The sequence below is a fragment of the Typopeltis vanoorti genome, chromosome 12 (genome assembly GCF_054136105.1).
Source record: "Typopeltis vanoorti isolate ZY-2024b chromosome 12, IOZ_Tvanoo_1.0, whole genome shotgun sequence".
Classification (NCBI taxonomy): domain Eukaryota; kingdom Metazoa; phylum Arthropoda; class Arachnida; order Uropygi; family Thelyphonidae; genus Typopeltis; species Typopeltis vanoorti.
In genome coordinates this window covers 29457528-29484835 of record NC_143560.1, presented here as the reverse complement: position 1 = coordinate 29484835, position 27308 = coordinate 29457528, and the positions used below count along the sequence as shown (strand labels likewise).

At 38.0% G+C, this 27308-nt stretch overlaps 1 protein-coding gene across 1 annotated transcript in view; it reads right to left on the bottom strand.

Annotated features, from left to right (window-relative positions):
• The window catches only part of SWIP (strumpellin and WASH-interacting protein), a 557147-nt gene extending 533496 nt beyond the window's left edge, over positions 1-23651 (bottom strand). The window contains exon 1 of the mRNA XM_090402140.1: positions 23523-23651. Within this exon, the coding sequence (XP_090258266.1) occupies positions 23523-23550 (28 nt within the window). The 5' untranslated portion in view covers positions 23551-23651. The remainder of the gene's footprint in view (positions 1-23522) is intronic.
• Positions 23652-27308: the final 3657 nt, after the last annotated feature.

Sequence of the window (27308 nt, the reverse complement as noted above, 5' to 3'; positions counted from 1 at the left end):
AATGAGATCTTACCCAAAGAGTTCTTCTGATATGTGGCAAATAAAAGGAAGAATGACTTCGGAAGGATAACTTTAGTGGGGTGCTGATGGTATTGAGATGACAAATTCAGATGTAATAGTTGAGTTACTGAGTGATCACTTTTCAAAAGTCTATCACCCAAGTGAGAATATCTCTGTACCTGTAGCAATAACTAATGTGAGAATTGAAGTTAAGAAATCAGACGTATTAAATATATTGCAAAATTTAAATGCAAACACTACTGTAACTGGTAATTAGTTTACGGAATTAACAACGTATATAAAGTATATTAATTAAAGGTAACTTTAATAAATAACTTCTATATTTCGGCAACGTCACGTTGCCATCTTCAGGAACATAAAGATATGGTATGTGCACGCAGGCACTAACAAAAGCAAAAGAGGAAGAAAGCAAGAAACTAATATTGTTCCTAAAGTCCTAACGGTGCCCTCTGGTGGGCTAATTTGGTTGACTTGGCAGTTGGGCTGAAGTTCTCAAAATGTAAGTCTCCCAAATTTGGGGTAGTTTTTTTTTTAATTTGAGGTTAGGAACGTTTTTTAGAGCTGCTGAAGATTCCTTGAATAATCTTTTGTATTTAAACTTACTGCAGTGTATTATTTTTGTTTTCTTCCAACAAATTCTATGGTGGGTATCTAAGGCATGGTCTGCCAGCCCAGAGCGGGCTGTACTGGAGAAAACGGATGTAGTCTTTGTGTTCTGAAATCCTGATATTTGTTGTTCTGCCTGTTTGGCCAAAGTAGGACAATTTGCAGCTGCAAGGGACCTGGTATACACCAGGTAGGTCTAGGGGAAGTGGTTGGTCTTTGGTAGAGCGGATAAGAGATGCCAACTTTTTATATGGTCTGTAACAAGAAGTAAGGTCATATTTTCTGAGGATATTGGTTATTTTCTCAGAGGTGCCCTGGATGTAGGGGATGGTGATAGATTTGGTGTAATCTTTATTGTGGAGGGGGGAGGGGGGTTGTGGTTTACTGGTTTGAGTATTTTTTGGATTTTTTTGGAGTTATAGCCATTGGCTATAACCCCAAAAAAATCCACAACACAAGAAAATGTTGTGGATGTGGTTTAGTTCAGTAGTTAGGGCCTTGTCATCTGAGCAGATTAATTTTGCCCTGTTATAGTGTTTTTATAACCCATATTGTTGTGAGGGGGGGGGAATTGTTGGTGAATGTATCTGCCAGTATGGGTGGGTTTCGTCAGCTTGATGGGTGACACTTTAGTCACCCATCAAACTGACGGGTGACTAAAGTGTCTAGGAAGGGGAGGGTGTTGTTTTCCTCTTTTTCTAAGGTGAACTGGACTCTGGGGTGTTGGTTGTTTAAGTGTGTTAGGAAGGAGTGGAGTGAGTTTGAGCCATGTGGCCAAATAGCGAACACATCATCCACATAACGAAGCCAAATAGTGGGTTTTTGTGGGGCGGAGTTTAAGGCTTTCTCTTCAAAGGTCTCCATAAAGAAAATTCTTTATGTTCCTGAAGATGGCAACGTGACGTTGCCGAAATATAGAAGTTATTTATTAAAGTTACCTTTAATTAATATACTTTATATGCATTATTAATTCCATAAACTAATTACCAGTTATGTATAAGCCTTGCTACTAGAAACACTACTGTAGGTTTAGATGGAATATCAGCTCGGGCGTTTCATGAATGTGCAAAGAATTGTCAACACCTCTTACTTGGTTATTTAACTTAAGTTTGAACTCTGGTATGGTCCCCAGGGAGTGGAAGGAAGGCAAAGTACTTCCTTAGCATAAACGTGGCTCTAAAACTGTGGTAGTTAATTACAGACCAATCACATCTCGGGAGTGGTGGTAAAAGTATTGGAAAAGTTGGTTAAAGACAAAATTCAAGAATGGGTGGATCAGGATATGATACTCTATAGGGGCCAACATGGTTCTGTCAAAGGTAGATCCTGCCTTAGCAATCTATACTTTTTATAATAGAATGACATCTGATTTGGACAAAGGAAATGGCTACAGTGGTACTTCTGGATTTTGCTAAAGCTTTTGACAGGATACTCCCATGGAATACACTGTTACGCAAATTGGAGCAGATGGGAATGGATACTAAACTGGTGATATGGATAGGAGAATGGCTCAGGGAGAGATACCAGAAGGTGGTGTATGGAGGAGCAGAGTCCAGGATGAGGCAGGTGACCAGTGGTGTGCCTGAGGGCTCTGTGCTTGGGCCATTGTTTAATTTGTACATAAATGATATAGGAAATGGCTTGAGGGGAGATATTCAGTTGTTGGCCGATGATGCAAAGTTGGGTAGCGCAATAAAAAATCAAGCTCATGTTGAGAGTTTGCAGGATGATTTAAATAAGCTGGCAAAACGGGCAAAGGGTAATGGATGTCAGTTCAACATGGAAAAGTGTAAGGTTATGCATTTTGGGATTAAAAGATTACCAGCTGTGTACTACATTGATGGAACAGTACTCCAAGAGATTGATGAGGCTAGGGACTTAGAGGTGTTGGTGGATAGGGAGATGAAGTTCAAGGGACACACTGCTAAGGTGTCCAAGATTACACATAGGATTACATGGTTATTGAGGAACACACTAACATCCAGAGATAAAGAGGTTATTATTCCCCTTTATAAAGTGTTGCTACTTCCACATTTGGATTACTGTGCTCAGATCTGGTCACCTGGATTCCTTGGAGATGAGGAGGTTGTGGAGAGGATTCAGAGGAGAGTGACTAGGTTGGTGAGTGATGTAAAAATGCTCCCTACATTGATAGATGGAGAGCTTGTGGATTGCAGAGGTTGGTTGATAGGCAGAGAAGAGGGGATATGATAGAAATATTTAAATTACTAAAAGGTTTTTATAAGACTGATGAAGGGGAAATGTTTCAGCTGTGTGATAGTGATGAAAGAACAAGAGGTCATCCCTGGAAATTAAACAAAAGTGTGGTTAACAAGGGTGTGAGAACGACATTTTTTGCCTGGAGGGTGGTGAATGAATGGAATTTATTGCCTGACTCAGTTGTGAAGTTCGTCTGTAAATGAATTCAAGAAGAGATATGATAGATATTGTTTTGCTAGTTTGGGTCTCCCACGGGTATCTCCATGGAATCAGTAGACTGATTCCATGGAGATACCCGTAATAATAATAATAAGAACTAGCAATCTAAACCATAAAAGAAAAACTGCTTGCAAATAATAAGACTCAAATTACAGGTAAAGAAAGAATCATTATGGTTAAAGCTAGGGAAGTATAGTAGTGCTTCAGCGCTCTCTTTGTATACATGCTCAAATTTAAAATGGCGTTTTAGACAGGTCTCAGACCAGAAGATTCTGTGGGCAGTGTCAACTATGTTGTGCTAGACCAAACTTCTGAGGCTTTTTATATACAAGACTGATGTTTAGCCTTTTCTCAACACAATGTCTTGGGTTACCAAAGTAAGAGAGTTGGTAATCACAGGGAACTTAGTAAACCTGGGAAGGACAGAGGAGATTATTTATTCTTGGTGGAAGGTGCAAACAATGAAGAGAATTCATTGTTTGCACCTTAAGAGAATTCAATCTTATATCATCAATAATTCTTGTGGAAAGGCTTAGACGTTGGTTATGCATTTTTTACTAAGTAATTTAAGGAAATTACAACGTCAACTAGGATATACATTAAAATAAATTTTAATATACTTCAATTGTTTCTTAGGGTTGAAGCTGATTCCATGAAAAGCCTTTCATAGAATGCATGGAATCAGCTTCAGCCCTAAGAAACAATCCAAACCTCAACAAATTTGGCTGCATGAGACTGCCTCAAATTTGGGAAACCTATATCAGAAGACCTTCAGCCCAATTGCCCAAGAATACCAACATTGTCCACTAGGGGACACCATCAGGACTTTAGTAGAAATAATAGCTTCCTGCTTCTACTTAATTAACTGTTTGTTGTGCCTGCGTGCACGTGTCTTGTTCTTAAGTTTCTTGAAAATGGCAACGTGATGTTGCCGAAATATTGAAGTATATTAAAATTTATTTTAATGTTATCCTAGTTGACGTAATTTCCTTAAATTACTTAGTAAAATATATATATCATCGATAAAAAGACAAGAAATCTGGTTTAGCAACACAGAATTGACACTGATCATAGAATCTTCTGGTCTGACTCATCTATTACACCACTGTCATTTTAAATTTTAGCATTCCTGAAAAGAGAGTGCTTAAGTGGTATTATATCACTCTACCTTATACCATGACTATCCTTCTTTATGTAAAATTTGGAGGCGGGAAGGGGGTTCTTATCCTTATTACTTGTAAGCAGGATTTTTTTTTTTTTACTTTGGATCATACTTTACGATCTACTGTACTGTATTAGGATAACATGCAGTTTATGTGTTTTGAAATCATTTGTTTTATTCTGTCTTGTTCAACTGTCAATTCAATAATGATAATCTGCAATATTCAAACTGAAATACTTAATTTTAATAGTGTTATTCAACCTTCTGTGTCTATGAATTTAAGTGCCAGTTATACTGTAAGTGCCATTAAAAATTCTATAAGCTTAACATTTTTTTTAATGTGACTCTCACCCAAAAAAGAGTGTAAACCTAAAGTACTTTAGTACCATGAGTGGGCTAAGAACTTTTTTTATTTTTTATTAATTTTATTTTTGATTTATTTTTTTTACATAATCCAGAAACCCTACTATAGGCACCAAACATCAAACTCTTCAAGTTTGATGTTTGGTGCCTAAAAACTTTTCAAGTTATTACTACAACATACAATAAACCACTACACTATAATCAAAATCCACTAATAAAGATACTTGTTCATTCTCAAGAACATGCTTAAACAATCATTAAAAAAAAAAAAAAAAAAGATGCATTTCTACCAAAAAGTACAACAGAAATCAAAACTTTATAAGAGTGTGTGTGTGCGTGCGCCCGCACGTGTGGAGCTTACACTGATCAACATAATCATCATTATATAAAAAATTATGGAGATGCCTACCATGTTAAAGAAAAAAAAAACTTTAAATTAAAGTAACTACTACTCCTTGATGGGATCTCCACCTTGAAGTGGTAAGGAGACTTGCATACAGTGAATTTGAGCTGTGCTGAAGAAAGTGATTTTTAATCTGTGAACAGTCCGTTTTTCTACATTTTTGAGTGTTAAATTGTTTCTCTGGAATACGAGTGTACTTAAGTGGTTGTTTTTTGAAGTTAGTTGTTGTCATGATATTGTGTATTTTGGTTACCGAGAAGATGGGGTCGGATGCATAACAGTGGAAGACAAGATGAAGCTAAGTTTTCATTACTGTATTTAGTTTTATTTCATCTTATTTAGTGTACTTAATATTTTGTTTTGCTTGTAATTGTTTGTACTTTTCTTATTTATTTATACTCCCTAATACTTATTTAGCGTTTATTTTTGACACTAATTAGCGACACTATTTTGAATAATTAACGATTACACTAGTAGTCCCTCAGCAGTAATGAATAATGGCGGATTCAGCTGCAGTCGCAAATGGCGTGTTGCCAAGTCCTGCGCCATTTAAGGGCTCTATTATAAACAATATAATAAGGGAGTTTATGCCATGCAGTACTTGCGGCATGTATGCATCTCGGGAATTGGATATCTGGCTTGTGAGAGAGGTGGGAGGGGGGTGCGCAAAAAGTGCAGGCAGTGGGAGGAAATAAATGCAGTAGATATCTCAATAACCGACCTTGTTGCTCCAGGAACAGGAAATGAATACCAGAAGATAAGTAGTGTGATAGGAGAGAATGAAGAAAAAAATATGAATGAGAAAATAATAGTTGATAGTGTAGAAGGAATGAGTGACTGAAAGTTTAGGAGATGGTTTTGTTTGGGAAAGTGAATTTCGATTAAGAGTCACTGACCTGCAGAGGGAGATAGAGGAGCTGAAAGAGGAGATGGAATGTCTTGAGAGAAGGATGAAAGATGAGATTAGGAGAATGGAAGAGATAAATGCAAGGCAAATCAAAGTAGGGAAGAGAGAGAGTTTTGGGAATGATAGGAGAGAAGAGAATGGAATTGGATGTGGAAATGGAGAGAATGGAAATAGTAGGAGAGAGAGAGGTATTGGGATGCTAGAAGAGGAGAGAATGGAAACAGTAGAAGAGAGGGAATGAGAGAGAGGGGTATGGAAATGCTAGAAGAGGGGAGAATGGAAATAGTAGGAGACAGAATGAGAGAGAGGTATGGGAATGAAGAGGAGAGAATGGAAACAGTAGGAGAGACGGAATGAGAGAGAGAGAGGTATGGGAGTGCTAGAAGAGGAGAGAATGGAAACAGTAGGAGAGACAGAATGAGAGAGGTATGGGAGTGCTAGAAGAGGAGAGAATGGAAACAGTAGGAGAGACAGAATGAGAGAGGTATGGGAGTGCTAGAAGAGGAGAGAATGGAAACAGTAGGAGAGACAGAATGAGAGAGGTATGGGAGTGCTAGAAGAGGAAAAAATGGAAACAGTAGGAGAGAGGGAATGAGAGAGAAGTCTGGGAATGAAAGAAGAGGAGAAAATGGAAACAATAGGAGAGAGGGAATGGTAAGAGGTATAATGTATGGGGACTCGATGATCCATGGTGTTCAAGATAGGATGCGTGAGGAGTGTTTGCCAGGAGGAACAATAGAAAGTATGGCTTTGGCAGTTAAGAGAGGTGAAAGAGCAGATGAGATGATTGTGATGGTGGGAACAAATGACTTGAGTGATGGTGTAAATAGGGCAGTGAGAGATATGAGATTCTTGCTTGAGGTGGTACGAAAGAAAACACAGAGAGGAAAGATAGTGTGTGTTGCCTAGGTATGATATGACGAGCTGAGCAGAAGAGCAGTAATATTGAATGACATAATAGCTAGAATGTGTGACAAGAGAGGACTGGAATATGTGGATGCTTGGAGTGCGTTTGAGGACAGAGAGGAATTGTATGCAAGAGACTGCTTACATCTGAATGAGGAAGGACGTAGGCATCTGGAGAGATTGCTGTTCTGAACAAATCAGTGTGTCCCATGGAGGATGGTAGCAGGAGGGGTGGCCTCTTGTGGGAATGGGTACTTGGGAGAAAGGAGGAAGACATCAGCTAACACTGAACCCAGTGGAGTCTAAAGGGGATAATGCTGGGTATAGAAACAGTGGCATTTATATGATTTATACTAATGCCAAGAGTATCTGGAATAAGGGAGAGGAATTGGTGGCGCAGATAGCATCAGCCTGACCAAAAATCAGTGAGACACGGTTGATAGAAGAGGATATAATAACAGGAATAGAAGTCGCTGGGTACAGCATTTTTCGGCAGGATAGGAAGGGGTGTTGGATGGTGTGAGGCAGAGGTGAGCAAGACAGGATATTTAGTGGGGTGTTGCTACAGACCCAGGAGCACAGAGGATGGGGACCAGGAAATGTTTAGACAGTTAAGTTTTCTTTGTGATTCTACTTGGCAAGTGCAAGAAGAATGATTGTTATGAGAGTTTTAACTACAGTAGTATAAATTGGGGAGAGGAAGATGCATGTAGCAATAAGGGGAATGGAATTTCTAGAATTCTTGAGGGACAAATGTCTTATGCAACATGTAATAGAGGGAACAAGAGGTTCAAGAGTTTTGGATTTGGTTATCGCATCAGAAGAGTTGATAATAACTGAGATGACATCTCTCCCACCAGTTGGAGAGAGTGACCATATGGTTTTGACTTGGAAAATGAATAGACATGCAGGAGTATCAAAGAGACGGGAACGTATGTGGAATTATAAGGCAGGTGATTATAATAGTCTTAGACGTCAACTTCGGGAAGTTTCATGGAGGGAGGAATTGGAAGGCCAGAATATCATTAGTGCGTGGGAAATTATGAAAGAATATTTGTTAACAGCAATGGTAAGTTGTATACCACGAGTGAACAAGAGGACACAATTTCGAGTAAAGTGGATGACAAACAATATTAAACAGGAATTGTTTAATATTGTTTGTCAATATTAATCATGCAAGACACAGGCCAGAAGAGTGACTAGTATGGTAAGGAAGACGAAACTGGAATATGAGAGGAGATTAGCCCTAAGATCCAAAGAAAATCCTAGGGAATTTTTTTAGATATGTGGCCAGTAGGAGGAGAAATGACTGTGGAAGAATGACATCGTGGGATAAAAATGGGAATAGAGTGACTGATGCAGAAGACATAGTAGAATTGTTCAATGAACACTTTATTGGAGTATTTCAACCTGGAGGAGTCAGTTTTAATGCTAGAGGGATAGGGTAGGTTCAAGGTTTAGAGGTACAGAAGAGTGTGTTTCAAATACTGAGTACTCTGGATGTCAGTAAAGCTGTGGGACTGGATGGTATTTCACCATGAGTTTTGAGAGAATGTGCTAGGGAACTGACAGCACCTTTGACCTGACTTTTCAATGAAAGTCTGGCTGCTGGAAAGGCGACCATTGAATGGAAGGAAGGTAAGATAGTGCCATTGCATAAGGACGGTAGCAGACTGGAAGTGTCTAATTATAGACCAGTTTGTGTGTCATCAGTAGTTGTTAAGATCTTGGAGAAAGTAGTGAGGAACCGTATACAGCATTGGGCAGATGAGGGTAATGTTATCTGTGAGAGTCAACATGGATTTGTGAAAGGGCGCTCTTGTTTTAGCAATATGCTAGCCTTTTATGATAAAGTTACAAGAGCATTAAATGAGGGAAAGGCATATACTGCCATTTTCTTAGACTTAGCGAAGGTATTTGACAGGGTGCCACATGATAAGCTGATATTTAAGTTGCAGCACATGGGTATGAATGTCCGATTGGTCAATTGGATTCAGAATTGACTGTCCGATAGGTATCAGAGAGTTGTGTATGGTGGGGCAGTGTCAAGGAAGCAGAGGATTACAAGTGGGGTCCCACAGGGCTCAGTACTGGGACCTATATTGTTTAACCATTATATCAATGACATTGTCAGAGGATTGCAAGGGGATATTCAGTTGTTTGCGGATGATGCGAAGCTGAGAAGGATTATTAGTAATAGTGCAGATGCGGCAGCCCTGCAAGAGGATTTCAATAAGCTAGATAGATGGGCAAATGAATGGGGGTGTCGGTTTAATGCAGCAAAACGTAAGGTCTTGAGGTTTGGGAAACATTGATGGGATGCTGCATACTCTATGGGAAGAGTTATACTGGAGGAAGTAGAGGAGACAAGAGATCTGAGGTTGATGATTGATAGAAACCTGAAATTTAGGGGGCATATTGCAAAGGTGGTGAAGGTAACACAGAAGATTGCAGCAATAATGAGAAGGACGCTGACCTACAGAGATAAAACAGTTATCATTCTGTTGTATAAGACCCTGATCAGACCACACTTGGACTATTGTTCTCAGATTTGGTCCCCAGGATTTGAAGGGGATAAATTAACTGTGGAAAGGGTACAAAGGCAGATAACAAAGATGGTTTCAGGACTGTACGATGATAGTTATGAGGATCAGCTGAGGGAATGTAGACTGCAGTTTGGTGGATAGAAGAAGGAGAGGTGATATGATTGAGACTTTTAAACTGTTGAGAGGTGGTTACAGGGTTGACACTGGGGAGTTCTTTTGCTTGGTTGAACAGTGGGAAGGAGTGATGACAAGAGGCCATCTCTGGAAGTTACGAAAGGAAACTGTGAGCAAGAGGGTGAGGAGTGGTTTCTTTGCATGGAGGATGGTTGAACCATGGAATGCATTGCCTGATGGAGTGGTGAGAACGAAAATGGTCAATGAGTTTAAGGAGTGGTATGATAGACTTTGTGTTTCTTAGGAAGGACTTCCCACGATAAGTGTTTTGACCCCATGGAGGCCTGAATAATAATAATACATCACTGACCCCAAGTGCTATGCCAATGGAGGCTAGGCTGCTGATAGGAAAGTACCAAAACTAAGAGAGCTACCTCAGTTCTCCCAGTTGGGGGAGGAGGGTACATAGACCGGTTACCTTGAAAGTAAAATTCTCTATAACTCAGAAGATTCAAATGGAAAATACATCAAACAGAAACAATGAATTACAACCAGGAAAGGATAAAAGTAAACAATTAAAAATCTTGAACATTCTGAAATTAGCCATGTGGAATGAAAGTATAATAACACAGGAAATGGAATTAGTAATAACTAAAAAAACAAAAATATTAACATAGTGGTGATAACAGAAACAAAAAAAGTTAAAAGGAACAAAAAACAAGGTTGATTATGTCATACAGTGGAAGAGACCAGCATGTCACAGCTTTGAGTGGAGAATCGTTTTAATGGAATAATAAATGGATAAATAAAACACACTTTTACAAACAATAGAATTATAACAGTTAAATTAAAAACGACAGAAACTACTTAAATATTAAAGGAGTCTATATCTAGAATTCTGCTCATTCCAACTATGAGCCAGGATGAACAGACATCTAAACTGATGAGTTGGTCCACTCTTTGCTGCTCTAACAGCTTTCAATCTTCTGGGAAGGCCTTCTGGTATATTTTGTTACTTTGCTACAGTAATTTTCTTCCATTCTTCCAGAAAAACAATAGTAAAGTCAGTCACTGATGTCAGGCAATTCAGCCTGGCTTGCAATTGGCATTCCAATTCATCCAAACTGTGTTCGATGGGGTTGAGATCAGGGCACTATAAAAGGCAGTCAAGTTCCTCAACACCTATCTCACCAAACCATTCCTGCATAGATTTCGCTTTGTGGATGGGGACACTGTTGTGTTGACACAGGAAAGGGCTTTCCCCAACTATTTCCATAAAGTTGAAATTACAGAACTGTCTAGAATGTCACTATAGGTTTTGGTGTTAAGATTCTGTCAATGGAAGCAGAGGGTCCAGCCTGAAACCATGAAAAACAGCTCCAGACTATGATGCCTCCTCCTACACCAAACTTCACAGATGATACAACACATTTGGATAGGTAGAATTCACCCAGAATCCAAAAACTCACTCTTGTCCATCAGAGTGCCAGGTAGTGAAGCCTGATTAATCACCCCCAGAGAACATGTTCCACTGCACCAGAGTCCAATAGCAACAAGTTTTTACAGTACTCCACCTGAAGCTTGACACTATGAGGTGGTGCTGTTGCTTGCAAAGGTATTTCAGAACTTGATACCAAATGTTTCAAACTGGAGACAGGCAATTTTTCCATGCCACATGCCTCAGCACTTATTATTATGGTAGCCTCTATGGAGTCAGAGTCAACTAGCAACATGTCAATCATATTGAACCTTGAAATCATTCATCGCTCCCCACATTCACAATGCACTCCAGCAATGTATTTCATTCATCAGCCACTCTCCATATAAAATATCTGCTCCTCACACCCCTCTTTCCCACATCTTTACACACTTCCAGGGATACCCCCCCTCATTCTTCCCATCGTACCCTCCATTCTTTTTATAATTCCTCGTATATTAATCTGATAAAATCCCTTGAAGGTCTCTATCATGTACCCTACCAGCACATGATAAAGACCCTCAAGTAGGGCACATAAAGGTGATATAATTGGCATTCCCAAACCACAATAACATCACTTACAGTTAATTGAGGCAGCTGCAGAAGGGCAGAAATTTCCTGAAATGAGTGGTTTTAAAGGTGGCATTCCATGACAGTGCGACAGTAAAAGCTGCTAAACTTCAGTATGGTCCATTTCACTATTAATATTTGTCTATGAAGACTGCAAGACTGTGTGCTTCCTTTTATACAAGTATGAGCCATGGTTATGATGTATATCATCATATTCACTACAACGAAGGGGCGTCCAGATATTTTTGATCAGATAGCATATACTGGAAACACACAAATATCCAGTACCTTTAATATGAGCTTACATAAAATTTAATACCAAGTTTATATCTTCTTCTTCTTATTGTGCTATCTTCTATCGAAGGTCAGTGACCATCTTGGCGAACAAACTGCGCTCTTGTGCTAATCTGAGCAGTTGTGCACTGCTCTTTCCTGTCCACGTCTTGATGTTGTCAAACCATGATATTCTTTTTCTTCCTCTAGTTCCTTTGCCATCAATTCTTCCTACCAAAATAGTTTGTAGAAGTTGGTATTTGCTGTTTCTCATGATGTGTCCAAGATATGATGTTTTTCGTTTCTTGATTATTTGTACAAGATGTTTAGCTTTGCCAATGGATTTTAAGACATCTTCATTGGTAATTTTTTCTGTCCATGATATCTTTAGCATTCTTCTGTATAGCCACATCTCAAAGGCTTCGATTTTCTTGATGGTTGTTGCCTTCAATGTCCATGTTTCAACTCCATAGAGCAGAATAGACAACACGTAACATTTCAGCATTCGGCATCTGACTTCCATGTTTAGGTCTTTATTGCAGAATAGTGTTCTCATTTTCATGAAGGACTGCCGTGCAACTTCAATCCTTGTCTTTATATCTATTTCTGGATCCCACCGTTCATTAAGCCAGCAACCAAGATATTTATATCTTGACACTTGATCAATATTTTTCCCATTGAGTGTCAGTTTCATTGATGAGGCTGGATGTTTGCTGATGATCAGGTATTTTGTCTTGTTGATGTTTATATTTATTCCCATTCTTTGGCTTTCTATGTATACTCTGTCAACGAGTTTTTGGAGATCCATAATGTTATCTGCAATTAGCACGGTGTCATCTGCATATCGTAGGTTGTTAACAATTTTTCCATTTATTGTGATTCCCTCTGGACATTCTTCCAATGCTTTTTTAAAGATTACCTCGACATATATGTTGAACAGGAGTGGTGAGAGCACACATCCTTGTCTCACTCCTCTTTTGATGTTAATATCACTGGTGGTAATGTTGTCTAATTGAACGGTAGCTGACTGATTCCAATACAGATTTGTTATTAGTCTTATGTCTTGTTCGTCTAGCCTCATTTGTTGAAGGATTTCTATTAAGTTGGTGTGTCTGACTTTGTCGAATGCTTTTTCAAAATCTATGAAACACATAAAGACAGATTTCTGTTTTTCTATGCATTTTTGTATCAATATTTGGGTACAGAAAAGGGCCTCTCTAGTACCAAAACCATTCCGAAAGCCGAATCGTGTTTCACTTAGAGTTTCTTCACTTTTTCTATAAATGCGATTCTGAATTACTTTCAAAAATATTTTTAATGTTTGGCTCATTAGACTAATAAGTCTGAAGTTACCACAGGAATTCGCTTTGGGTTTCTTTGGGATAGTGATAAATGTAGATTTGAGCCAATCTGATGGAAATTCATCACTTTCATATATTTTATTAAATAGTTTTTCAAGAAGTTTGATGTTATCTGGTTCGATTAATTTTAAAAATTCTGTTTGCACACCATCTGGTCCACTGGCTTTTCCTGTTTTACTTGTTTGTATAGCATTCTCTATTTCGCATTTCATGATTGCTGGTCCTTGAATGTTATCTTTTATATTTATAGGCTTCTGTCTAGTATCATTGAAAAGTTCTGTTACATATTTTATCCAAATCTGTGCTTTATTCTCTTCTTCTAGAACTATTTTTCCATTTTCGTCTCTTAGAGACACTATTTGCTTTTTCCTCAGTTTTCCAGAAATTTCGTTTATTTTCTTATACAGATTGAAATTATTATGTTTTTTCTGAAGCAGTTCAATTTCAGTACATAAATTTTTCATCCAATTTTCCTTGGCTTCTTTTATTTTTTTCTTGATGATGTTATGTGTTTCTGTATACCTGGCTAGGTCTTTGTTTTTATACATTCTTCTTGTATCAATAAGAGAAAGAATCTCATCTGTCAAGTTTATATAAAAACACAAAAATAAAGTTACAATTAGGTAATAAATTAACAAAAGGTGTAAGACAAGGATGTAGATTGTCTTCAACTCTATTCAAAATACAGTGGAACCTCAGTTGTCGAACATAATTCATGTCTAAAAGCTGTTCGGGAACCATTTGTTTGAAAACTGAAACCATTTTCCCATAAGAATTATTGCAAAATGGATTAATCTGTTTCCCCGACCCCAAATGATTGCTTATTTAAATCTTTATAACAGTACTTTATGCATAAAACGTATACAAAAACAATGAAAATGCATAAAATCTTACACAAAAAGAATAAACACAATAACTAGATGAAATAAACAAAAATTTAACTTCACTTTAACTATATGGAGGAGAGTTGATGGCATCAGTGGAAGGAAGTGAGGAAGGGGAGTCCCCTTCCATAAAAACATCAAGTAACTGTCCTGGTATTTTTTCTCTTTCTCTTTTCTGTCTCTTGGCAGCATTTGACTCTGCTTGAGATACACTGGGCCTCTGTCTCGCTAAAGACCTGTCCAATGAGATTAGTTTTTGCCTGCATTTTAAAATGTTTCTGAAGTGAGATATGGCACTGTCATTGAAAAGGTTTATGATGCAGTTTGCTATAGCTTTGTGAGGGTGATATCTTTCCACAAAATGTTTTGCAGTTCATCCCATTTCGCATACATTTCTTTGATCAAAGAACTAGGAACATCCTCCCTTCCTTCTTCTGTGTCTGAAGACATTTCTTTCACCTCCGTCTTTTGTTGCTCCTTCTGGTGTTCCAGTTCTTCCATGCTGAGCTCATTCCTGTGATCCTCCACTAACTCCTCCACATCATCATTGTCAACTTCCAAGCCTATGCTTTTGCTCAGAGACACAATATCATCGACTAGAGCAACATACTCAGTCTCAAAGCCCTCAATGTCTCTGTCTGCTACACAGTCTGGCCACAATTTCCACCAGGCTGAGTTCATGGTCCTGTACGTCACTTGCACCCAGGCTTTATCAAGGATACTTAAGCAATGGAAGATGTTGAAGTGGTTGATTTTTCCAGAATTCTGTGTCAAAGGTCACTTCAAAACACCTTTGAAACAGTGCTTTGGTGTAAAGTTTCTTAAAGTTCGAAATGACGTGCTGATCCATGGGCTGGATTAGAGGAGTTGTGTTAGGGGACAGGAACTTCACTGTGATAAAATCAAACTCCTCCACTAACTCCTCCTCCAAGCCTGGAGGGTAAGCAGGAGCACTGTCCATCACAAGAAGGCATTTAATTGGCAAATTTTTTGCTTGAAGGTATTTTCTCACATTGGGGCAAAGACTTCATGGATCCACTCAACAAAAAAAATTGCCTTGTTACCCAAGCCTTACTATTAGCCCTCCACATAACAGACAATTTACTTCATTATGTTATTTTTTTTAAACACCCTCAGTTTCTCAGAGTGGTACACAAGCAATGGCTTCACCTTGAAGTCCCCACTTGGGTTTCCACATAGCAAAAGAGTCAGCCTGTCCTTCATTGGTTTGTGTCCTGGCAATGTTTTTTTCCTCCTGAATGATGTAGGTCCTCTTTGGCAATTTTTTCCAAAATAGGCAGGTTTCCATCACGGTTGGACACTTGTTGGAGAAAAACCCTCAGCCTTTACATAGTCACTAAATTCTTGCACATATTTCTCAGCAGCTTCTTGGTTTGAACTCGCAGCCTTCCCATGCCTAATCACAATATGCATGCCACTTCTCCTCTTAAATTTCTCGAACCACCCTCTACTAGCTTTGAACACATCAGTATCAGCACTCTTACCAGGGTTTTTCTTTAACGGGTCATCATGTAATAGCCTTGCTTTTTTTCACAAATTATAGCCTCATAAACACTATAACCAGCTAACTGTTTCTCGTTTATCCAAATCAGCAATAATTTTTCCACTTCTTCAATTGTCTGTGATCTTTGTTTAGTAAGAACTTTCATTCCTTTTGCAACATCACTCCCATGATCACCTCTTTATTTCTGAGTATTGTACAGTTCATTGATTTTGCCATACTAAACTGCATAGCAAGATCTGAGACATGAGCGACATTTTCATGTTTGGATATGATTTCTTTTTTCACCTCTATCATGATTCTAACAACTTTTCTTTTCGGCTATCCTTCTTCAGCCCCATGGTGGCTTATTTAATAATAATTTTAAAAAACAACGAAACACAAAGAAAATCAAGAAATGCACTGCAAATTCGAGGTATGTGCACTGAACGAAGGCTGCTGCGTAACTGACGTTTTCCCACCTCATACCTCAGCCGGCGGAGCACATGGTTGCTGGTTTGCCTGTTCAGGAACAGAGATTCTGTTCGGAATCCAGTGCATTTTCTGTTCAGAAAATATGTTCGGGAACCGATTTGCTCGAGATAAGTCATTCAACAACCGAAGTTCCACTGCATATAATGATTAAATTATAAATATATGGAAAACAACAATGAAACAAGGTATCCAGATTGGTTGTTTCTCCCATTTCCTCATATCGGCCTGGTTGGCCGAGTGGTTAGTGTATCCGCTCTCCAGCCAAAAGGCTGTGGGTTCGAATCCAGACATGGGCATGGATGTTTGTGATACTAGTGGTGGTGGTGGGCAGTAGATGGTATTGATGTGGATGATACAGTTCGCTGTAGTTGGTAGATTGAGTGGTGGAGACAAAGAGTTGTAGAGTAGATGCCCTCCCTCGATGAGTCTGGACTCCCTGCAGGTGTCATTTAATAATATATCCCTCTCAACATAAAGACTGCAGGAATGCTATTACTATTCCCTGTATCTGGAACATTTCAGAAAAAATAGCTAGAACTCTAATGAAATATACTCTATGCACTGGTGTCAAACCTCATCTAAAACTAGCTGCCTGTATCCACTCGCCTCAGGATCCACCCCTCCCCTCTCTGGTCCAGGTGCTTATAAGGTTCTAGAAAATGATATTATTATGGTCAAACTGGGAGATTGTCAACATTTGCCTAGAAGAACACAAGAATACATCCACCACCATAATTATGGTCAGTCAGGTCTAGCTGACCATGCCTTAGATGCCTTTTACAGAATCAAATGGAAAAAGTTACTGTGCTTCACCATAACAAATATAAACTTGAAAGACTTTTCTTGGAATCAACAGCAGATTTGAAAAACTAACTTAATCTTAATAGATATGGTTGTGTTAAACTTTCCAAAATTTGGAAAACTTTAATTCTTAGACCTCCTGACCAATAGCTAAGGCTAGTCAACAGCCCATGGAGGGCACTCCTCACACGACTTACGGCTTTGATTTCATGACTTTTGGTGAGTGCTTTTACAATTTTAAGACTGTATCCCTGATGATGATGTTTCTATGATAGACGAAATATAGGATCAATTAAACATGTGTTTGTTTCTCTGTGTTGCATTCATTCCATTAAAAGCTAGTAATAAGTGGCTACAATACATGGGAAATTATTAGTGGCTAGGATACATGTGAAATTACGGAAACTGAAAACAACACAAATGTCGATCAGATATGATCTTAAAAATATACCAGCTGAATACAATATTAGTATACAGAACAGATTCAACACACTCAATTTGTGTGAAAGAGAATCAGATGAACTATGGGAAGAGATTAAAGATATAATTAAAACAGAAGCAAAGAAGAATATTCCAACAGTTTGTAAGAAGTAGTTTAAATTGCTGTCAGAAGATGCCATCAAAACTAAGTAGTTTAAATTGCTGTCAGAAGATGCCATCAAAACTGCTCATGAAAGGAGGAAAATGAAGGCCACAGGAAATTTGCAGGAAGTACAGCATTTGAATGCAGAGTTTCAATGACAAGCCAGAAGAGACAAGGAAAAATACTTTAACCAGAAATGTCAACAAATAGAAGACCAAAACAAGAAATCTTTTCAAAAAGATTATTATTATTATTATGTAACACCTCCAGGGAGTCCAAAGACTCATCGAGGAAGAGTGTGCCAACAGCATCGAACGATTGATCCTGTCCAACTACTAACCATGCTCAAACTTGCTTAACTTTTTGTGTGAGCCATTAGTAGTAGAGGCTCTACCAATCAACCAACTTTTGCTGGCAAGATCAGAGAACTAACAGAGAAGTTTAGTGCCAAGGTGATAATATTGAAAAGTAAACAAAGAAGATATCTTACAGAAGCTGCAGACATCAAAGAAAGATGGAAAGAGCATACAGAAGCCCTTTACAGAAAGGACTCCAAAATTACTGAGAAATTTGAAGAGCAGGATTATACACAGGAGCCAGTACCACTGGAGAGTGAAGTGAGGTGGGTACTGCAACAGCTATCCAGTAAGAAGGCACCGAGCTGCTCAAAGTCCTGGGAGAAGAGGCAGTTAAAATTTTAACAGTTCTATGTCAGTGAATTTTGATCACAACTAAATGGCCAAGGAAATGGAAAACAATCAGTTTATATACCTTTATTGAAGAAAGGCAATGCAAGAGAGTGCGAAAATTACAGAACTATAGCACTGATTTCTCATGCAAGTAAAGTCTTACTTGAGATCATTCAGAAAAGACTGGAACCATTCATGAAGAGAGAAATGCCAGATGAACAGGCAGGATTTCGAAAAGGCAGAGGAACAAGAGATCAAATCGCCAATGTGAGATGGATAATAGAAAGAGCACAGGAATATCAAAAGAATGTCTACCTTTGTTTCCTTGACTAGCAAGGATTTTGACTCTGTAGATCATATTAAACTATGTATGTGTTAAGAATAATGGGAGTACCAGAGCATTTCATTATCCTTCTGAGGAATCTTTATTATGAATAAGAAGCTACTGTCCGAACAGATCTTGGAGAAATGGAGTATTTCACAATAGGTAAAGGGGTGTGACATGGATGTATTTTATCTCCATACCTGTTTAACTTGTACAGCAAATACATTTTAAGAATGGCAGGGCTGGAGGAGTCTTCAGTTGGAATTAAAATTGGTGGAAGAAATATTAATAAGTTGACATATGCAGATGATACCACCTTGGTAGCAGAATGCAAAGAAGATTTGGAGGAACTTATTATGCAAATTAAAGAACAAAATGTTAAATATGGTCTTAAACTTAACCTCAAAAAAGACAAAAGTTATGGCAACATGTGAACTTAATGATTTTGAAGTAGATGGAGAGACAATGGAAGCAGTTAAAATTTTGTACTCCTAGGATCTCGAATTGATCAAGATGGTTATTGTACTGAAGAAGTTAGAAGATTATTACTCGGAAAGAAAGTAACGACAAATTTAAGTAAGATCTTTAAAGATACTAGCTTTACAACAAAAATCAGAATCGTGAAAGCAATAGTATTCCCTGTGGTACTGTACAGATGTGAAAGTTGGACCCTGAGAAAGAGCGAAAGGAAGATAGATGCATTTGAATTATGGGCTTGGAGATGCTTACTAAGAATACCATGGACTGCAAAGAAAACCAATAAATCAGTGATAGACAGAGTAAAGCCAGATTGCTCCCTTGAAGTTATGATCATCAAGCAAAAATTGTCATACTTCGGACATATTATGCGACAAATGACAGTCTGGAGAAGATGATGATTGTTAAAGTTGATGGAAGCAGGAGAGGAGGAAGACCAAGAATTAGATGGGTGGGTGGAGTTAAAGAAGCAACTGGAATGCGCTTGGAAATTTTGAAAGATATGGCCAGGGACAGATCTGAATGGAGAATGTATGTTCACAGAATCACCAGGAGTCGAAAACGACTCGATGGAACATAACAAGTAAGTAAGGGAATTAGGCAAGAATGCCTACTTTCTCCTCACCAGTTCAGTATCTATGCTGAGGATATCATGTGTGCATGTTGGCACTCGATCAGCTGAAGACAGGAATTAAAATAAGGGACAGATGGGGCAGCAATCTGAAATACCCTGATGATACAGTACTCCTCTGTAATGACAAGAAAGAATTAGGACAAACTTGTGGCAATGTTATTGAGAAATCAAAAGAACAGAACAAACTCAACCCTAACAAGACAGAGATTATGGTTCTCGAAGGAAATATAGACAGAGATAACGTTCTGAGAAATGTGTACCTTAATGGAGAAATAATTGAGGAAGTCAGCAGATTTGAGTATCTGGGATCCATTATCAATGGAACAACTGCTGTTCTGAAGATATCAGAAAAAAAACTAGGAATGGCCAGAACAATAGTCAGGGATTTGTGATTACAGGAAACAAAGTTGAGGATTCTGAATAAAGGTGTTTTTACAGTACTTATAGATGTGAAACTTAGAACATAAAGAAGTCTGAAAAGAAAGGATAGCTGCTTATGATATATGGTATTACAGGAGACTGCTGAGGATTACATACACCAAAAGGAAGACAAATGGATGAGTTCTAGAAAGGATCGGTAGAGCTTTAAGACTCAAGAGTATTTTGCTAAGGAAAGCTGAAATACAACTAATCTCTCAATTATTCAACCACAGAGGGAGAGCAATTTGCCAGTTAGATAAGTGAAAGTACAATTACATGGCACTCTACCAGAAGTCAGTTGACACACCAACCCATTCAATAGTTAATTGAATGGTTAGTTCATTTGAAGGTTGGACAACAGAGATCACTGCACTTTGGGCACAGAAAGAAAGAATGGAAGGACTTCTCAAAACAAAAGAGGATATATAAAATAGGGTAAAGTGGGAGATCCTCAATGGGATGGATAAACTGTGTAGAGTAACTGGTCTTCAGAGAGTTGAAACCTCAAGAAATGCCTATAACGTGGCAAATCAGCGAGGTGTAAAGCAACTATAGTGTACACAGACTACTTTTGTTTTGAATGGTTTACCTATTTATAATTGTAAAATTATAAATAAATGATGATACACATCAGAGTTAATTCGGAAGTCAAACAACACGAATAATAAACAACATAAGTTTAAACACCAGAAGTACTACCATAGAGTATGAGGCTAAAACTGGCTGAGAGGAGATTTATCTGTAGAAAAGGAGGCATAAAATTATGATCCGAGTTGCCAAGAGGAGAGCAAACATCTACAATGCAGTGCAGCAACTGGACTCATCAACAACGGCTCCAGTGTTGGAAAAAAGAATGTAATTACCTGGTATTTAGGATAGTAATCTGCATTACATCATGAATGATAAATGATTTGGCTTTTCTTCCAGCTTGATCTGTGAAATCACAGAAGAGGAGCCAGTCTGTGTTACAATGTTAAAAACTCCTAGGAAGATAACTATACACTCACACATGCAACAAAATAAAAATTAAATTTATTATGCAAATATTTCATCCTGTGTATCGTAAGACATCATTACAAACGGTGAACAACAATAAGGAATTTGAATAAAAACAGAGCGCATGCATTAAACTGAAGTTTCTCTATGTATACAGTCGTGTTCGTGGGTTAAAACAATTGGGTTGAAATTAAATTACATTAGTTAAAAATAAAATATAAGGGATTAAGATTTATTTAATACAGCTGAGAATAACAATTACCCACAATTTTGGAATAGAAAGGCAGTCATTACAATTGAGATTAGGATAAATGAAGTAGGGCTTCAAACTTTTTTTGTATAAACATTCATATTTATATATGGATCTATGTAGCAGCTTGGTGTTTTCCCCCAGGGACACTGTGGTTGTGTTTTCAATTTCATATTGTGCCAGACCAAATTTGATAAGCTGGATGTGGCCTTGATGTTCAAAGATGCATTTATTATTATTATTCGAGACACCTCCAAGGAGTCCGAAGACTCATCATGGGAGGACACCTACTGTACAGCTCTCCGTCTCCACCACTACCAATCAACTACATCAGCACCATCTACCGACCACCACCACAAGTTTTTTTTTGTCTGTAAATTGCGTGTGTTCTGAAGGGCCAATTTGTCTGCATGCAGGATGAAAAACTCTAAGTTTCTGGGAGAAAAAACCCTGCTACCTCCATATGAGATTGGCTAACTCACTCTCAATTGAAAAAGTCCATATAAAGATTCCTCCCGTGAATCGAACTCAGGCCTTTTCCAATCAAAGGGCGCAATTTACCATCATTCTTCCAATTGCGCTACTTTATTGACAGATCTTCCTGTTTGTTCATAGTAAGACAAGATGCAAGCCTACAGAATTCTTATACCATACATTAAATAGGTGGCAAAAATTATGAAAATATAAACTCATTGCTACCTGTAACCCCATCAACCAAATTCATAACTTGCTAACTTCTCCAAAAGACAAACTCACCACTGATGCTACCTGGCATATATAAAGTACCATGTTCATGCAACTTGTCTCACTATGGACAAACAGGAAGATCTGTCAATAAGTGCATCTTCTGAACATCAAGAACACATACATTTTTCTTGCACAAAACATGTAGTTGGACTCTTATAATACATTATGAACATCTCAAATCCATATAGTTGGCAAGTTAATAGGGCTCCAGTTACTGTAAAGATTAGATCAGCTCACTAAAAAACATTGATTATTTTTTTCAGTTCTTTTGAGTATAATATTTGTCACCTCCCCTATTTTTTTTTTTTTTTTTTTTTTTTTTTTTGGTCAGCTTGATACTACACTGGCCTTTCACTTGTGATTTTAAATTACTGATTGAAAAGATGAACATAATTAACCAGTCCTTTAATAGGTTAGCATGCCAACTGACTTCTGCAGTTACAACAAATAAATCGATTTTTCAACAAGACTGAATAATTGACAGATAACTAGGAGTTAGCAAAATGGTGGAAGGTCTATGGAATGATCCTTACAAGAACATATTGAAGTTATGTGGGTTACAGAAACTGCTTGACAGGCAAAAAAAAAAGAATATGATATGATTAACACATACAAATTACCAAATGGTTTTTACAAGATTAATATAGAGGAAATTTTTCAGAACAGGTCTGGTGGTGGGAGAATGACGGGGCCATCCTTGGAAACTGAGCAGGAATGAAGTTAACAAGGGTGTCAGAACTAATTTTTTTGCTTGGAGAGTGTGAATGAGGAGAAAAGGTTGCCAGAGTCTGTTGTGGGTGCCATGACTGTGAATGAGTTCAAAGCAAAGTATATGATAGATATTGCACAAATGTTGGTTAGTGCTTGGGATAGGGCCTCCCTTAAGGAGTATAAATACTCCATGGAGTAGCCTATAATAATAATAACAATATTGCTTGTGCACATATGAGTACAAAGTTTCCTTGTCTTCTTGTGAATATAATGGATCAGTGTGGCCCAGACTGCTAAGCGAGTATGCCTGTTGATAATTCTCATTTACACTTGCCCTTTTCTTGAGTGAGTAAATTAAAGCCCAGTTTGGGAAGAATTTCACACATTTACATAACTAAAAATTATACAGCATTCTTTTTCTCAGTAAGTAAATCGTTAAAAGAGTATGAGAATGAAGCTGTGTTAAACCCTCCATTTCATACTACTTATACCCTTCTCAAATCTGTTTTAAGGTTTAAGCAATAAGCCACATCCTATTTGGAAAGTCACTCCAGCCCCTCCCCCAAATGAGCTCTGATATTCTAAAAATTTACTGATTGCCTTTAGGATACAGACATAATTTTTAAACCACCCTTCGGTTGTGTACAAATATTATCTTAGCAGCCAAGTCTACTAACCACCACCCTTTTTTTTTTTAACAAAAAAAAAAAAGTTTGTATTCCTAAGTGAGTGGCAATAACACTTTACTGAATACTTAGAGAATTGCTAACACTTTACAATGCCCAAACACTTCAATAATATTATTAACCCAATGTGATTATTCTGAAACTTCCAACTCAAGAAGAAACCTTGAAAACTTACTAATGACGCCGTCATCTAACGAATCCATACTTAAACGCAGAATTAAGAACTAAGTATAAACAGAAGCTGGAACTAAACATAACCAAAACACCCCAATCACATGTAAACTTTAAAAAGCGCCATCTCCTCACTTCAAAGCATGAATCCAAGCATTCCGAGTCTGTGGGCATATTTATCAAAACAAATAAATAAATAAAAATCCGAGAAGTTCGATAAATAATTCAGTTCATTGTCATTACTGAAAAGCAATCAGTATTAAAATTATCTAAAGCTAATTAATTTTATCTCAATTTTTTAATCGCTAGTTTCATATTCTCAAGAGTCGATCAACTAAGTAAGCGGTATATTAAAACAATAAAAGACCTATGCTAAATGAGAAAATATCGAAAAAACCTCAAAAAAAAAAAATCAGCTAACGCCTTTTTATTCTCGTATTAGCCCTATCGATATGCTTATAATTCGTGAGGAGATGGCATTGTTGTTGAGGTAGCTGTGTAGCCTTGGGGTAGGGATTTAGGCTATACGTTCTAAACTTCGAACTAGAGAAGGTTTTTTTTTTTTTTTCTCCCTTTTCAGAAGGTTCACGCAAATTGGAATCTCTGGTACCCCCCAAGCAGCGATATTTTCGGATTTTTAACCTTGTATCATATGCATCAATAAAAAAAAAAATAAAAAAAAAAAGTATCTTACAATGCAGACCATTTCAGAGAACAAATCTAGAGTTAGTAAGGATAAGGGATTATTGTCATACCCATACCCCTCTGATACCTTGAAACTCACAGCTACCTATGGATTTCCAAAAGTTAACTAGGGCTAAAAAAACTATGTGCATTCTCTCTTTGGAAAATAAAAAGACATTAAATATTGCTGATATTTATTTTCTGTCAGTGTTCTTATTGTTATGAGTATGTTACATCAAGTGGTAGACAAATGCCTTTTCCGATTTTTTCCGCTCTCTTATCTGTACGGCCATCCTCATTTAACTGTTTCTATACCACCTTCCTTTTGTTGCTATGAAAAATTATACTTGACACACAATTATATTCTTCATCCTCTCAACCAGGCTACTTGCATATTGAGGCTGTGGATTTCACAACAAATTGCCTCATTTATCCTAGAACTTTTCAGAAATAGGAAGATGTGGAGGAGACATAAAGAACAGTGCTACTCTAAGTAGCGTGAAGAGAATAAGGTAAGGCCCAGAAAAGTGACAAGTGTAGTGAGAGAAGAAATTCTCATATGAAAAATTAGCTCAGTTAGCTAAGCAAAAACTCTACAAATTTCTACAGTTTTGTAACCAGTAGAAGAAAGGGTGAACATAGAAAATCAACTTTAGCTGCTGAAGATGGAACATAGGTTACATATGCTGAAGATCTAATGAAAATACTCGGTTAGTATTCCGTCAGTGTACTTCTCAAGTAGGGGAGATATTTGGAGTAGTATTGAATAACAATAGGAAGGCAGACAGCAGGGGGAGAATGCTGGTCTTGAAATTCACGCTTGCTCTTGTTATCATTCAGGGAGTGTGAGGTGTGATTGAAGTCTGATTAGCGGAATAATGAATTACTGACCATTTAAAACTATATCAAGTTGAATAGTATAATTTGTATACGTGATGATGTGAATAATAAACATAATAATAAAAAAAAAAAAAAATCAGCTATCGCCTTTTTATTCCCGTATATACGGGAGTAGGCGAGGCCATTTAGCCCTATCTAACTTTTGGAGACTGAGTGGGCAGTTCAATCTCCACTGGTACCCAATCAGAGACAGATGGCCCAAGGCTATCACTAATTAAGCGGTACACAGTGAAGAGAGACGGCTCAAATGTGCCGGCATCTCGTGGTGCCTAACCCTAACACAATATATTTAATGTCTGAAATAATGTGGGTTCTACGGTCGATTTTCTTGAGTTTACAGGACGAAAAACCCAAGTTTCCGGGAGGAAAAACCTGCTTGCCCGTGCCAGAGATCGACTAACTCGGGAACCGGTCGAAAAAAGGCTTAGAAAAATTTCCTCTAGTCGCCGACTAGACTCGAAACCAAGACTTACTCCGTGCGGCCAAGTGCGGTGGTGTGCAAACGCCACATCCACTGAGCTACACAGGCTCCACAGCTCACCACTTATGAGCTACACATAATAATAATAATAATAATAATAATAATAATAATAATAATAATAATAATAATAATAATAATAATAATAATAATAATAATATACAGTATTTAGAAATTTGTGTACATTTAATCATACAAATACAACATTTATTTTGCAAATGTTTTTTTTTCAATTTAGCTATTTGAATACAAATTCTACCCTACAGTTCTTCTTTATGAACTGGTCAATAACATCGTCATAAAAAGTTGGTTTTAACTTAATCTTCACAAGTAACACGCACGCTTGTAAAGGCTGACTGAAGCTCTCTAGCTAGAGCTACGTTGACTGCATATGGCTTGTGTTTAAGCAACAGAGTGAGATGACGTGAAATTGCTATGCGCGCGCATGAAATCACAGTGTTGCTGCTGCGAGGACTCGGAATCTTCTACAATTGAGCAAGCCAAGGTAGCTTTGACTAGACGAGCAAGCATCGGCCTTCGATACACAATGCAAAGCTCAATTATTGCCGCGCAAACTTCGGACGTCTTCTGTCTACAAAAATAAAAGCCTTAATGGAATGCTTATAAAGGCATGCATTTATTAACAAATAAATATTACTTCTTTCTCAATTAATGCAGAATTCTCCCCTGGCAGACAGAATACTAACAGTTCAAGAAGTATTTAGAATATTAAGTAGTCTTGATGATGATAATAAGGCAGCAGGACTGGATGGCATATCACCACGACATCGATGACCCTGTGGAGCTCAGTGGACATAGCGTTTGCACACCATGGCGCTTGACCGCACGAAGAAAGACTTGCTTACGAATCTAGTCGGCGACTAGTGGAAATTTGTCTAAGCCATTTTTCGACCAGTTCCCGAGTTAGTCGATCTCTGGCACGGGCAAACGGGTTTTTTCTCCCGGAAATTCAAGTTTTTCGTTCCGTAAACTCAAGAAAATCGACCGTAGAACTCACACTATTTTACACACTAAAATATTGTGTTAGAGTTAGGGACCACGAGATGGCAACACTTGTTGAGCTGCCACTTCACTGCGTGCTGCTCAATTAGTGATAGTCTTGGGTCAGCTATCTCTGATTGGCTACCAGTGGATATTGAATTTGCCACTCAGTCTCCAAAAGTTAGATTGGGCTAAAATGGCCTCGTCTACTCCCTATATGGGAACAGAAAGGCATTAGCTGATTTTTTATGTGATATCTCCAAAGAGCTCAAGGACTCATCGAGGGAGAGCTCTCTCTCTCTCTCTCTCTCTCTCTCTCTCTCTCTCTCTTTCTCTCTCTCCCCATCATATCATATAATCCACCAACTTCACAGAATTGCTACTGCCATCATCATCTGCACACAATGCCATCTACTGCCCAAGACTAGTACATTTTTGTCTGTAAATTATGTGTGTGTTCTCAAGGCCGATTTCCTAAAAGATGAATTAAAATCCCGAATTTCCAGTTGAAAAAACCCTGCTACCACCGTATGAGATCGGCTGACTCATCTTCAATTGAAAAAACCCATATAAGGATACCTCATATCTCGACAAGAATCGAACTTAGGCCTTTTCCAACTGAAGAGTGCAAAGTACCGTAATTCTTCCAATGGTGCTACCGAATCGCTATTAGGGGGTATGTGAAAGACCTCGTATTAAACTTACTTGGTTGTTCAACAGAAGTCT